Source organism: Danio rerio, chromosome 11, assembly GCF_052040795.2.
Source record: "Danio rerio strain M-AB ecotype USA chromosome 11, GRCz13ab, whole genome shotgun sequence".
NCBI classification, from domain to species: domain Eukaryota; kingdom Metazoa; phylum Chordata; class Actinopteri; order Cypriniformes; family Danionidae; genus Danio; species Danio rerio.
In genome coordinates, this window is record NC_141031.1 from 1,954,933 (window position 1) to 1,970,846 (window position 15,914).

The 15,914-nt window shown below is 32.5% G+C and overlaps 2 protein-coding genes and 1 long non-coding RNA gene across 4 annotated transcripts in view; 1 reads left to right on the forward strand and 2 right to left on the reverse strand.

Moving 5' to 3' along the window:
• The window catches only part of rbms2a (RNA binding motif, single stranded interacting protein 2a), a 608,287-nt gene that overhangs the window by 47,578 nt on the left and 544,795 nt on the right, over positions 1-15,914 (forward strand). The window lies entirely within an intron of this gene.
• On the reverse strand, positions 223-4,089 carry LOC147841619 (uncharacterized). The gene is made up of 2 exons (XR_015502246.1): positions 1,839-4,089; positions 223-616 (listed from the first exon to the last, which is right to left on the reverse strand). It is a non-coding gene; the product is annotated as an uncharacterized LOC147841619 (long non-coding RNA).
• faim2b (Fas apoptotic inhibitory molecule 2b) lies at positions 5,787-15,833 on the reverse strand. The gene is given in 11 exon segments (NM_001386712.2): positions 5,787-6,176; positions 6,688-6,837; positions 8,884-8,971; positions 9,073-9,110; positions 11,093-11,132; positions 11,238-11,288; positions 11,390-11,443; positions 13,094-13,158; positions 13,249-13,325; positions 13,692-13,755; positions 15,727-15,833. Coding segments are annotated over 11 exon segments (792 nt in total). The 5' UTR covers positions 15,742-15,833; the 3' UTR covers positions 5,787-6,026.

Below are 15,914 nucleotides of genomic sequence, written 5' to 3' on the forward strand. Positions count from 1 at the left end.
TCTCCAGATATGTATATAGGGCTATGTTTATGAATGGGCCCATGTTGTAAAGTTTTGAATGGCTCGTTTCACAGTTTCGAAAAGTGTTGCTGCTATCATGAGGTGTTGAGGAAGCCATAAGATGACCTTCATGAAGCTTTACTTTCAACAACGTGCCTCAGAAACCAACGCTTAGTGGCTTTTTCCCATGCATAGTTGTAGAGATGCAGTTTGGGATGTGGATGTTGTGAGTTTTGAACACATGGCGTCTCTTTAAACGTGTTTTTTTTTTATTTATATACAGTAACAGGTTTTGTACAGGTCACTGATGAAACGGTTTGTTTGCATGTCATTTGTCTTCCTGTGCCACGCTTTTCTGATTTCCTGGTTTTGTTTTTTATGAGAATGAGAAAAGAAAAATGTTTTGGTTTTTACATTTTAGAAAAATTGAATTTCCTTTTTAATAAAATCTTGTTTGTATTTTGTTGGATTCATTTATTCAAATCCACAGAACATCAGCTGCGATGTTATTATTCAAATTGAGGGGTCACCACAGCGGAATGAACCGCCAACTTATCCATTATGTTTTACGTAGTGGATACACTTCTAGCTAATGTACGGTAACACTTTATAATAACTACACACTATGAATCATTTACCATACATTAGCATCTAGTCAATTTATTATCTGTTAAGCATTAACTCTACATTAATAAGTGTTAGTAAGCAGTTTATAACTGCAGCTACAAATGCTCTATTCTTGACTTATAAGCACCTATATAATGTGTTTAATAATTGTATTTTCATACTTTGTTAATGGTTTATTTTTCATTACTAAATTAAGTATCACATTATTTAAAAAACAGTTGTATTTAAGAGTAGTTGAGGGTTTTTATGATAATTCAGAAAGAGTTAGTAAATGATTAATAAACTATTGAAATCAACATTTATATATCTTATTATTCAGGCATATAGTAATAGTTATACTAATTTGTTAATAAATGCTTTATTGTTTCAACTTCATGCAGTTTTGTGACCTGATCTAAAGTGAGGACTATTCATGCTTTATAAATCCCTTATAAATGACTATTAAAGGCTCAGAATCAAGTGAACAATAATCTTTGCAATCTTTTCTAAAAAGTAAAATAATGTAAAGTTTAAACATTGCTAAATTACAGGAGTGTCAAAATACGACATAAAACTGGATAAAGCAACAACAATATAATAATTTAACAATATAATGAGATGCGATGTTTAAACTATACAGTGATTTTATTTTAGATCAGGTTGCAAAGATTTATTTTTCTGTTAAAGTACAGTTTCATTTGTGTATCTTTAAATGAAGAGAAATGAATCATGTTGTTTCTCCTGTTTAGAATTTAACTGAGCCTTTATTTGTCATTTATAAGGGATTTATAAAGCATACATAGTCCTCACTTTAGATTAGGTCACAAAACTAGGTGAAGTTGAGTTAATAAGGCATTTACTAACATTCATAGTAACCATTAATATATGCCTGAATAATAAGACATTTAAATGTTGATTTCAATAGTTTATTAATCATTTACTAACTCATTCTGAATGATCCTAGAAACCCTCAACTACTCTTAAATACAACTGTTTTGTAAATAATGTGATAATTTAGTAATGAAAAATAAATCATTAACAAAGTATGAAAATACAATTATTAAGCACATTTGAAATATGTTTATAAGTCAAGAATAGAGCATTTGTAGCTGCAGTTATAAACTGCTTACTAACGCTTATTAATGTAGAGTTAATGCTTAACAGATAATGAATTCGCTATTTGCTAATGCTTGATAAATGATTTATAGTGTGTAGTTATTATAAAGTGTTACCGAAATAATCTCTCCTATCCTCTCCGTATGCACCAGACACCTTTTCAGCATCACTCCATACTTTCATACATTGTGCATTTTTGGTGCACTCCAATCAGGTGAGTGGGCTTGATAAACCACTTGCAGGTGACAGTTGTCCCCTCTATATGCACCAGACACCTTATAAACACTGCATATTTGTGGGAAAACATTGTGCAATACTGAATGTGCTGCACAGGTGAATAGGCTTGGGAAAACTAACACAGACTGCTCATGGCATCTTTATTTTGCTGCTCACCGATATTTTTAAATGCTTCTTTTATCCTCATTTAAAAGTTGCTTTAGATAAAAGCTAAAGGAATGAATGTAAATGTCATCTACAGCCATCACTCTCGTGTTGTTCAGTTAATTCCCTTTTATTTATACACAATTGTGGAATGACATTATTGGTTTCAATCTATTTTTCCCTTTATCCATCTGAATTTATAATTTTACACTGAAAAAAAGCACACATGATGCATTCCAAGAGTATTTTCACTTTACAAGTTCACTCTTCCTGCGATTCCACATTTCTGTGCACTCATACATCCTAAATAAAACAATACGAAGAGCTCAATGAGTTCATGTAAACATTGATGTACAGTATGGGTAGCAGAACATGAGAGACAGTCCATGTTCAAAAGACAGAACAATGTGAAAGTATTTATATTACAGTGCGCTATTTAACAACAGACTGTGATTCAATTGCATGTCTTGAGCATTATAATATAGAATAAAACTGAATTAACACTGGTAGGAAAAAGAACAGAGCTTAATATAAACTCAGTATTGGTACTTTCTGAACCAGCCGAGAGAACATCATGATGCACAGGTCAAATATTAATACATCATTAGTTTAATTCTGCCTCTTCTTTTAAAATTCGCTGCTAATTTACTCACTGAAGATGAGTTTTTTTTATTTCAGTTGGATGATAAAAGAGGACTTCATATCTCAAACTGTGGTGATTCATATAAGTCAACGTACCAGCACTCTGAGAGTCAAAACAAACACAAAACAGAATTAATAATCATGTCTCCTGATGATTCATTGAAGAATTAAGAAGAAATTGAACTTTAGGTATTAATTATTATTATTATTTACACTCATTTGACTTCAGAATACAGTGAAGTCAGTACTGTAATAATTAAGTGTTTCCTGTGTATTTTTTTTAACTCTTAAAGTTAAATGGTGTTCATTCGCATTGATGACCACGAGTAAACATCACAGACGTTGATGAGTAAACACTGGCTATTCAACATTCTCCTGATTTTCCTTGATATACACAATTATCCTCTGCACATCTGAGAGAACAACACTTGCAGAAACAAAATCTATTCGCTTGTACAGACACACATTTAAATCATTAAATAGTTCTAATAAATAATCAATAACTGATTCCTTTTACCATCATACAAGCCTTTTATTTACAGTAAACATATCTTCTATGGGTGAGGATGCTTATGTGACGTAGAAACATCCCACAAGATTTCAGATTTATGGATTTATAAATTACTAAGATCTTTCATGGGAATTTCTGGAATCTGACTAAACAAAAAATGTATTTTTTTTAATGCAAGTTTGCATTATAAATTTAACTTTAAAGCATTTTAGAGCTAATCTAATAGAGTCAGTTTGATTTAACGGAATATGAATGTCATTTAATTAAGTTCAAATGCCTTAAAGGTCTTTGAAATGTGCATTCTTCATTCAAAATTTAACGTAATTAATCTCAAGTTTTTACGTTTAAGTTGTTATTATCAGGTTTATGTCTTGATTTAATAATAAATAACATTAAAACTAACATACTGATACTAATATCTAAAAACCCTTAACTCACAGGACCTTATTAATAACCCAGAGTAACACTTCAGGGTTTTTCGGATGTGGGCCTTATGAAGAGTTAGGTAATATGATAATGTTTTCGACATTAAATAAGACATTGACATCCTCTGAGAACACTTGCAGAAGATTCTCCTTAAAGCTGAAGGCCACGTGCTGATCTAGAAACAGTGAGAGGTAAGTTCAACTATTAAAGGTGCACTATTGATTGAATTTTGCCGAATGATGTTGATGTGCAGTCAAAGAGAACAGTTTCGCCCTCGTGAAATGTTTAATTCTTTTTCAAATATTTCCCAAGTGCTGTTTAACAGGACATTTTCACAGTGTTTCCCGTAATATTTGTTTCGGTAACACTTTAGAATAATGCTCCATTAGTTAATGTATTTACTAACCTGAACAAACTATTAGTAGTACATTTATTTCTGTTTGTTCATCCTTGTACCATTAGTTAATGTTATTTAAGTTAACATTAGGTTATGTTAGATTAACTGATGTTGACAAGCACAACTCCAAAGTTGTTAATCCTGCATTAGTAGTTAATGTTGAACTATGATTAATAAGTGCTTTTTAAGATCATTTATACTTGATGTTAGTAAATGCATTAACTAACCTAAACTAGTGGACTTTTAATGTAATGTGTTACCATTTTTTCTTATGGAAAAAGTCGTATTTATTTTATTTTGGCTGGAATAAATGCATTTTTTTTTCCGAACATTTTTAGGGTTAATGTCATTAGCCCCCTTAATAAATTATATTTAATTTTTTCATATTTAATTATATTATTTTTATATTTATAAACCTAATTAAGTGTCACTTATAGCTGAATAGTATCTTACAAAATAACCAGTAAAATATTACATGCTGTCATGATTGCAAAGACAAAATCAGTTATTGGATTCAAAATTAGTTTTAACTTATCTGCCTCTTTATTAACGATCTAGGCGCAAAGTCTAAAGAGCAAGGCGCAAAAGCTTTAAGGGCACATCCAAATCTACTTTGACTATTATGAGGATGAAAAAATCCGCTTTGCGCCACGGCGCATGGTCTAACAGGGTTGTGCTTATTCTCTTAATGAGTTCTGGGTGTGTTTTGAGCCTTAAACCAATCAGTCTCGTCTCTCGTTTCCTTTAAGAGTCAGTTACGTCGATCCATGGTCCATTTGCTATTTACATGACGGACTTTGAAAGTGTAAAAACTGAACGCTTCACTGGCGAGAAAACAGTTAAACAGAGCATCTGCAGCGCAAGGATAAAGAACGAGCCTCCTCCATTCAGCCTCTTTACTTTTACTCTTTGCTCCTTTACTTTGGTGGAGTGAGGAAACGGTGGAAACTCACTCCACTGAACACATCCATTAGCCCATATTTTTAATTTAGTGTGTTAAGCAAAAGATTTGTTTCAAAACTATTTCTAAATTCAGTTCTGATCTCCAGCAAAGGAATAAATGAACAATAATAACGAAGTGTGCTCAAAACACTGAGTTACATCCAAACACACGTCCTGTTCTTATGCCCTATATGGTGATGCAGACGTCTCCAAAACCCCACAGCTGGACAAATCTACACTTATGTTTATTAAAGCAAATATAAATCTGCATATAATCAATAATACTGCAAATAATAATAACATTATACATATACAGATGGTCATGAATAAACTGAAAAAGCCCTCCGAGATGAAGAAGGCATGGAGGCATATTGATGTAGAAAATAATGAATTCTGTATCATTTTAATCCTTTAATTGTTTTCATCTGGAAAGATATTTGTGTGTTGCTGATCCTCCTGTGTGTGTTAAGCAATGTGTAAGTGTTTGGATCTGCATATTCTCATAACTAACGAGCTCTGTGCTGGACTTTAGTACAGCTTTTAGTTGGTCAATGATTGGTCTATTTCAGCGCACCAACAATGCGCCTTAACACACCTCCTTTATAGACCAGCACACCTATGACTCCACAAAGTGGCACAATTGGATTTCCTATTTATACAACGTGGTGCAAAACATGAAAATTAGGCTTGCGCTGGTCTGAAAATAGCGACAAATCGCGCCAAACATGTCTTGCACGTTATTGCGCCGGGTGTATGATTGGACCCAATATGTTTAAAAATGTGTTTTTCAGCACTTGAAGGAAATATCTGAAAAATAATCTCACAAAATGGCTAATAATTTAGCATGAAAGCACCAAAACACACATGCATGTTACACCACAGGCCCCGCCTCTTTTGATGTATCAGCTTTAGTAACAACAAGCCACGCCCTCTTGCTTCTGATTGGCCGTGAGTGTTGTTTCCCTCAATATCTCAGTGCACCTTGAATCCCGTGTGTGATGCTGGTCAGTCTCGGCCCTGTCCGAACATCTGCAGCAGGAAGGTGAACAGATACACGATGTCCAGATACAGGCTGAGCGTGGCGAACACGTACTCTTCAGGACTCAGCGTGTACTGCTTATTCCCCATCAGCAGCTGCGTATCGAAGGCTAGAAACTGAGACACACACAAACACGTGGGTCAGTCTGATTTACGATACTACATGTTATAAAGCTTTGCCTTGTGTTCATTTTTATTTATTTATTTATTTTTTGAGCCAACAAATATTTATAATGGACACTAGTGAAATGTTTTTGAGTGCATCTATAATCCTCTGAGTCTATGCTGACATTATCTTTAGCAGCTCAAACACTCTAATGGCTAATGGACAGACGGCTGCTTCTCACTCAGGGCTGTTGTTTATGTGGGCGGGGCTTTCCCCCTCTGATGACACGTACAAAGGGAGAATGTCAGTCAAAGTTTGGTTATATTCACACACTGCTGACACACAACTTTGTTTAAACCCCTTATAAAATTGAATGTTTCATAATATGTCCCCTTTAACTTATGATTTTGACTGTAATGTAATAATATTGTGCACTTTTGTAAAGCTGCTTTGGAATGATCATTATTGTGTATAGCAATATACTTGAATTGAATACTCTTCAGTGTTGACCCTGCTTCTCACCATTGTAAAGACGACGGCTCCTATGCTGGAGTAGACCGCGTGCAGCCATGGAACATAGCCGAAGGGAACCACAAAGCCCATGACGATGGCGCAGAAAAACATCACCATACACAGGATGAAGAGCAGACCTTGATAAGATGTGATGTCAATCTGGAGAACAGAAAGTGAGATTATATTTTACATGTATATGACTGATGGAGATACTCACGGTTTAATTTATTGTGTTTGATTATGTGTGTGTATTCCTTACATTTTAGGGACCAAATGTCCCCACAAGTATAGCAATACTAGTAAAATTTGACCTCAGGGACATTCTTGTGGATGTATTTGTGTTATGTATATTTGTTTGGGGTGATGTACAGTATTGTGAAGCCAGAGAGTTTAAATAAAGTGAGCAAAGCACAGATGAAGCCGAGCTTTCGAACATCAAAACAATAATAGCAATATAGCTATGCATTGTGCTCCATTCAAAAGTTTTATGCTTAATATTTGTGTTGTTTTACCTATTAAAGTATGTAAACGTTCTTAATTCAACACACATTTATTTGAGGTTTATTAATTAGGTTTAAACTTCACAAAAACTATCTACATTAATAAACATCTACAGTTGAAGTCAGAAATATTAGCCCCTCTGACTTATTAGCGCCCCTGTTTATTTTTTTTACCAAATTTCTGTTTAATGGAGGGAAGATTATTTCAGCACATTTCTAAGCATAATAGTTTTAGAAACCTATTTCTAATAACTAATTTATTTTACCTTTGTCATGATGACAGTAAATAATATTTGACTAGATATTTTTCAAGACACTTCTGTACAGTTTAAAGTGACATTTAAGGTTAATAAGGTGAACTAGGCAGGTTAGGGTAATTAGGCAAGTTATTGTATAACGATGGTTTGTTCTGTAGACTATCGGAAAAAAATACAGCTTAAAGGGGCTAGTAATTTTGTCCCAAAATTGTTTTTTAAAAAAATGTAAAACTGCTTTTATTGTAGCCGAAATAAAATAAATAAGACTTTCTCCAGAAGAAAAAATATTATCAGACATACCGTGAACATTTCCTTGCTCTGTTAAAAATCATTTGCAAAATATAATAAAAAAAATACAAAAAAATCAAAAGGGGGCGAATAATTCTGACTTCAACCGTATATAAAATATCTGACAAAGATATCTGAATTCAAAGAAATAACCAGAACCATTGTAGAAAATCTTTAGCTGCGTCCCAAATGGCACACTATGCACTCATGCACCATGTACTTATGCACTTACACACTCAATAGGATAGTATATATTTATATGTAGTGTCGTCCCAAATGGCACACTAACCGAAAGTTCAAACCGTTTCCCTGATGACGTTTGACGGTTGCCAAATCAGTGAAATAAACGACCGAATTATCAAATAATACCTGCCGTGAGTATAACCGCATTCACCATCGGGAGGCGATATAATCACTCTCGTTGGAGAATTTTGCTTTCACCATCCAAAATAAATAAAGTTATTCAACATGTGCGTCCGATAGCTCCGCCCCTTCCGCTACGTGAGCAAACCTGCGGTCGTTGAGTGCGTGAAGTGTCCATCATCACACACTTCATTTTAGCGGCTGAATGAGTGCATCATCCGGGTAATTAAAGTGCTCTTATTATTTTTAGAGTTTTCAGTTTGAACACACTACTTACACTATTTATACTACAAAATGGCGTAGAATAGTGCATAAGTATGCGATTTGGGACGCAGCTTTTGTTTGTTGGATCTCTCTGATACACCCACTGAAGGCGCACCACATGGTTCACAGCTGCAGCTTATTACCCTAATCATTGGTTGTTGCTAGATCGGATATAGTTTGCGGCTGGAAGTTAACGAGAATTATTTATATTATTTATTAAATTTCCCAATTTATTGTATTTTATTAACGTCTACCCCAACCCTAAACCCAACTGTCACAGTAACGTAAAAACAGTAGTTGTACTGAGTATTATTCAAGTTATCTATTAAATTACCCAATAAATTGTATTTTTTTTAACATCTACCCCCACCCCAACCCAGCATTTACTAATGCATTATTAAAAATTGTTCATGTTAGTAAATACATTAATTATCATTAACTAATACAACCTAATTGTAAAGTGTTACCAAATATTTTTCCCCAATACTGGATATCTGACACAAGAAAATGATGTTATTAATGCGTTTGCTGACCTTGCTCTGAAAGCTGAAGAGCGTCACACACAAACACACGACCGCTGTGATGCCGATACACAGAACCACCGCTTTAGTGTTGTAGAAACTGCCGAAAAGAGGAAAACAAACACTCATCATCAGCACATCCGCAATAAACATCAGCATCCAGCTGGAGAATTTACAAACACACGACAAAAATGCCCTTACCTGGAGATAAAACCCAACATGCACGCCATGCTCAGAGTCTGCGTTCACACAAACACATGCAAAATAAAAGGGAAACAATGTATTAATATTTACTAATGATATTCATGCAATTAATTATTATTTATTAATACTGGTACTAATAAATGTTTAAATAACAATGTTCAATAATTATTTAAATTCTAAATAAATGACGTTAATTAATATATATTCGTTTAATTTGTTATATTAATTAATATATATTCTTATAATTTGTTATATTAATTAATATATATCTGTATAATTTGGTATATTAGTTTTAACAATAATTTATTACATAACATTATTAGTACGATAGTACTCAATAAAATATGTGCATTAATAAACGTGCATCAATAGAAAAAGTTGACAATTCTCAGATTCGCTGGATTTATTACGGTGTTTGAGTAAAATGATATTTTTTTTATCATTGCAAGGTCTGAGAACATTTCTTTAAAAAATAATAATAATTCAAATAGAAAAAAAAGTTAAGCATTATTAATTAGAAAATGAAAATTGGTCAGAAAAGGAACTGATCATTTATTGTGATTGAAAATACAGGTTACTCCAGCAAATATTAAGTTAAAATATGTGTTGTCTGAAAACATGCCACCCTCAAGCTTTATTTAGTCTTTAAAAAAATACTTGAAATGACAAAATTTTTATTTTTAATTTTATTTTTGTTTTTATTATTGCTGGGCAAAAATTAATCCTGATTAATAGCATCCAAAATAAAAGTTTAATTTCATGTAATATATGTCTGTACTGTGTATATTTACTATGCATATAAGTAATATCACATGAGTAGCAGTGCGATATGGCTGTGTATTGGGGAAGTGTGTGTTTTCTTGCGGCTGTAGGCAGAGAGCCTTAGTGTCCCACGATGCCTTAGTGATTCTCTAGCGTAATATCTAAAGTGACGACAAACCTTTAAGATTATAAGGCTGAACAGCATGAAATGCCTTCAGTCTACAAACTTGTTCCGGTATTTCTGGATATCACAATAATTAACCCTGAAAAAGCCATAACAGTGCAAACACTACCAGATTACTATGGTATATATACAGCACTACAACATAAAAAAGAGAGAGATCGACTTGTCGGAATGCCACTAACCTGTTCTGTAATGGTTTGTTTAGCTGTAGTTTGAAACATATGCTGAAAAATAAGTATTTCTCCTCTAAGGACTTATTATGTGGTCTCTGTCGCCATCTTGTGGCAGAACGTCAACGGTCTTTGCTCTGCTCAGTATGACAGGTTGATATTAATATTTTAAACAGGCACTTTTATCCTTATAAATATACTGAACAGTTGCAATCTAAACTACATTCTCGACTAAAAAAAGCCTAAAAAAAAAGTTCATTATGTTGTCCAACAGTTGCAATATTTGTCAAACTGTAATCCTCTGCTTGCCACTCGTGTGGGTGGAGTAAAACATAAGGGTGAAGAGGCTGTAAGAGTGCTATCAGCTATTCGAGAACCAGACAGAACTGTTGTATAAATATAAATACACATTCACTCATTAGAGTTAATGTTTATTCATATTTAGATATAAAATATATGTATGTGATACAAATTTAATACAAATTTAAATATGTATTCAAAAACTAGTTTTGTTTTTATGTATGTGTGTTTATTACACACACACATACATGCATATATACATATACACACACACACACACACACATATATATATATATATATATATATATATATATATATATATATATATATATATATATATAATTTATTCGTCATACGTACAAAGACACACACACGTTATGTCAAAACAAACTTTTCTTTTGGATGCAATTAATCGCCATTACTCTTTGCCCAGCACTAGTTAACACATAACTATGAACCATAAATCCAAAGAAACTAAGAATTATGTCTTATTTTTTCCCATAGCTGCATATAAATATGACAAAGGTGCACTTTGCTTGCCATACAGGGTTTCCACAAGTAAAAACACATTTTGAATGCATCTTTAAACAGATACTCACAAAGACTGTAAGCAGAATAAGATTCCATGGAAACTGCCTCCTGAAATACACAGAGCAGAGGAGTGAGATTATTAATTTACAGCCTATTTTTCTTAAAAGACAACAACTAGTATTTAAGCATTAATCCAGATTTTGATTAACTGACCTCAGATCACCACAGCAGGCCAATGAAATGTATGTGATGAGAAACAGGAGACTGAAACACACACACACACACAGTTAGAGGTTCACCAAAATAAACACCTTAATTATCATCATGTGTGTCTTTAATTCCTGATTTAAAGCAGATTTGCATACTTGGAGGCGGAGTACAGGATTGGATGAGTTTGAATGTACATCCTGACTGGAGCGCTGGAGCAAACACAGAAAAAGATAATTGAGACAGTTGGGAAAAGTTGTCAATTACTAATTACATCATTAAAATTGGATTTTAAGTTACTTTTCTAATTAGTTTGACTGAAAAGTAACTTAATTACTCAAATTAATTATTAAATTTAATTACCACTTTAGTCATTTTTTACTAAATATTAATATAAAATATTAAATATAATAATACTATTTATATATATATATATTTAAATTTTATAATAAAATGAAAATAAATTTGAAGTAATAAAAAAATCTATCAAAAAGTAGTATTTTAGCCCTTTTTTCTATAAATTGTACGTATACTTTCTTAAATCAAGACGCATTTACCTGAAAACTGATTGAAATATTAAGTCTTGTTCTCTGGTAAAGGGAAATCATAAATTATGTAAGTTTATATTTAAAATCAAAATTGACAAAGAAGTTCAAAAATGAAAATGTACTAAGAGAAAAAGGTCAAGACAGAAATACACTTAATTTCAATCATGTTTATACAACAGTTCGCCGGCATAATTGTGTATATAAGAAAGTAAATCAAACACAGAGAGTCTTAAAACCCTTTTATATGAGGAACTACTTTCTTCCACCATTCATTCACATATGCACCTGACTTCAGAACAGCAGAAACTGCTGCTCATTCACTAACGTCACTTAAGAGCTAGTGTTTGAATGATTCTCTAGCGTAATGTCTAAAGTGACGACAAACCAGGAGATTTTGCTCACATTTTAAGATTATAAGGCTGAACAACATGAAATGCCATCAGTCTACAGACTTTTTCCAGTATTTCTGGTGCAATATGGATATTACAATAATTAACCCCGAAAAAGCCAGAGCAACGCAAACATTACCAGATTACTATTGTATATATACAGCACTACAACATAAAAAAAGAGAGAGATCGACTGCGGAGTACAGGATTAGATAAGTCTGAATGCACATCCTGTCTGGAGCGCTGGAGCAAACACAGAAAAAGATAATTAAGACACTTGGGAAAAGTTGTTAATTGCGAATTACATTAATAAAATTATTGTATTTTAAGTAAAGTAACTCAATTACTCAAATTAAATATTAAATTTAATTACCACTTTATTTATTTTTATACTAAATATTAATATAAAATATTAAATATAATATTACTATTTACTAATATATATATATATATATATATATATATATATATATATATATATATATATATATATATATATATATATATACACATTTTATAATAAAATTGAAAATAAATTCGCAGTAATAAATAAAATCTATCAAAAAGCAGTATTTTAGTCCTTTTTTTCTATAAATTGTACGTACACTTTCTTAAATCAAGACGCATTTACCTGAAAACTGATTGAAATATGAAATAAGTAAAATCATAAATTATGTAAGTGTATATTTAAAATCAAAATTGCCAAAGAAGTTAAAAAATGAAAATGTACTGAAAGAAAAAGGTCTAAGCAGAAATACACTTCATTTCAATCAGCTCTCATCACAAAAGACGAAATGCTTTAGTTATTTTGCTTCTAAAGTCAACGTGTCTTGAAGATTTCCAAATGTCCTTTCCCAATGAAAACAAAACAGAAACAGCACAAAGGAGCAGGATTTGCCAGTGAAAAAGTGAAGGAGAGACTCACTGGAAAGTGAAGAGAGCAATAACGGCAACTGTGGAGAAGAGCTGCAGCATCAGAATGGAATAAACCTGCAATACACAACATAAAACACACGTTTCTTACAGTCATGCTCACTCAATAACAACATTCATCTTTCACTTCAATATTCACAGCTCTACCTTTCGTATGAAGATTCGTCTTACAGAAGCGTCGTCCCAGGTAAACCCTCCGTCGCCATAGTAATAACCAGGACATCCTGTGGAGAGATGAATAAAAATAATAATAATAATATTTTGCACTCATAGGTCCATGGATTACTTATTGTATGGAGATGCAGAGTCGTGCAAAGTGAATCTCAGTTCCCGGATGAGCTTGTATTATTTAGCAATTGTTATCTGGGACTAACACACATTGGAATGTTGTGACTAGCCAATCAGAAGCGACTATTCCGACTATTTATACAATATAATGATGTATAAAGGGTTAGGATAATACAACTTTTCTGTAAGTATATGGTTATATATTTAATTTTTAAATGTATAGCAGCGAGATCTAAAATTAAAATAACTGAACTGAATTAAGTAAATTTGCCAGAAAGCTGACTGTCAGCTGTAATACACACCTGCGTTTGCCTCCTCGTAGCTTGGAGGTTTGCTTCCTTCAACAGCCTGATCTGCTGGAGCCACCTGCGAACATAAACACATTTAGAAAACATCACGGTAGGGCTGGGCCGATAAACAATAGCATATCAAATCGCAATTGAATTTATAACGATAACGATGATAAGCTCTGGACGTTTTGACTCAATATTGATCCTAAGAGCCAATTACACAGCAGAAATATGCAACAAAAGGAATCTATAATTGTGTTCATGTTAGTTATTCATCGAATTTTTGGTCGCAGAAAATTATCGGCTGAGAGTAATGCTGCATCACTCAGTATTGTTTAGCATGTTCATTTCCCTTTCCCGTTAGGAGTGTCCACCTTCAGTCATTGTTGGGATTAGGGTAGGGCTGGACAATATGGCAAAAATTAATATCACGATAAATTTCTTAATTTTGGTCGATACGATATAATTTCGATATCGATATGAACAAAATTAAAAGGACAGGGAAAATGCCAAGAACGCACACAATAGATGTCTGTACCTACGAATTTGCAAAGTCTTTAATACCAACAGGCTTTTATAACTTTTTTTTTTACATTTCTGGAAAAAAATAAATAAGTTATATATATCAGGGTTCAACGCCAAGGATTTTTTCTTCTGATCTAATCAGGCCAGTAGTTAAAAATTTTTTATTTGCCCTGCCAAAATTTTTACTGGCCCCACCAAAAAAAAAAAAAAAAAAAAAAAAGCTAATAGCTATTTTTAGATAAAATTTGAAATAATATACCAAAAAACAATGTCTGTGAATCTACAACTTCAATATATATAAAATGTTAGTAATTGTATAATATACAACATTTAAAGTGTTATGCACAAAAAGAGCAGTATGGAAAATGTGGAGATATTTTATTGCAGTTCGAAATTATTTAACAAAAGGTGGCTGACTGCAAAACATCACTTCATTTTTATGTTGTGTTGTTCCCACGTACATTTTCTTTTATGCAGCGTTCACACCAGACGCGGAACGCGCGTCAAGCGCGAGTGATTTACATGTTACATCAATGCAAACGCGCGAATAGACATCCTGCGGCGCAATACGCGCGAAAGACGCGAATTGCGCGAATGGTGCGTTGCGAATGGCGCGGCGCGAATTGAGCATTTGACGCGTGAATCACTCGAGTTCAAAAATATGAACTTCAGTGGACATTTGTGCCACGTTAACCAATCAGGAGCTTATATATCAGGAATTTGTATATATATATAAATGAATTTATATATAAATAAATTATATATATAAATAAATTATATATATATATATATATATATATATATATATATATATATATATATATATATATATATATATATATATAAAGTTCAACAGAAAATAAAAGTCACAACTACGAAGTAGTTTAAAAATAGGATACAGATGTAATGCTTGTGTAAGAGTATTAATAATAACTTTATTAAGCTCATACTATAGACTAAATATGATTTAATCCAGTTTAGAGATTAACAGACCTAGGCAAAACCAGGACAGAAGACATCTTGGGAGAGTGTATATGTTTTAGTCACTTCATGAATGTTTATAATTTTACATAAACAAAGAATTAACAATAAATAATGATTCTTAATCTATATATGTGATCTGCTTATAGAAATATCCAAGTGTGTCTTCTGAGGATTTAATAAACATGAATGAATTCAGTTCAGTCAGATATGATTGAAACCATTATTTTAATCACTGATATCATGTTATACTTTGGTTCAGTTTAGTTATTTAGTTCCTTACAGTTTAAAAATTCAATTTATTTATGAATAATATATATGAAAACACAATTTCTACTCAGAAATAAGAAAATTTCGTTAATAAGTACAACAAATCTACAGTTTAAAATATGAATTTAAAAGCTGTTTTTCTATTTAAATCAACATAATATTCTGTTTTATTTACAATTTAGACAAATCTCTATGTAGCTTATGCTACCACTGTGAGTTCAGTTCAATTACCAAAGTAACGCTAATTGATCTAGTTAACTGACATTCTTACCTTTTTCTGTGTCATTGTGTTTATTTCTCCTCTTCAGTCGACGATGGCGTGTGTTTTATCTCAGTTTTATTCCTCTCTTTGTGTGTTTGTTGTGTGTGTCTCCGTCGTGGAGTCTTCTTTCAGTCTTTATAGTGTGTATTCAGGTTAATCCGCATTAGTTCCCATCAGGCTTTAGCGCTTTCCAGCAG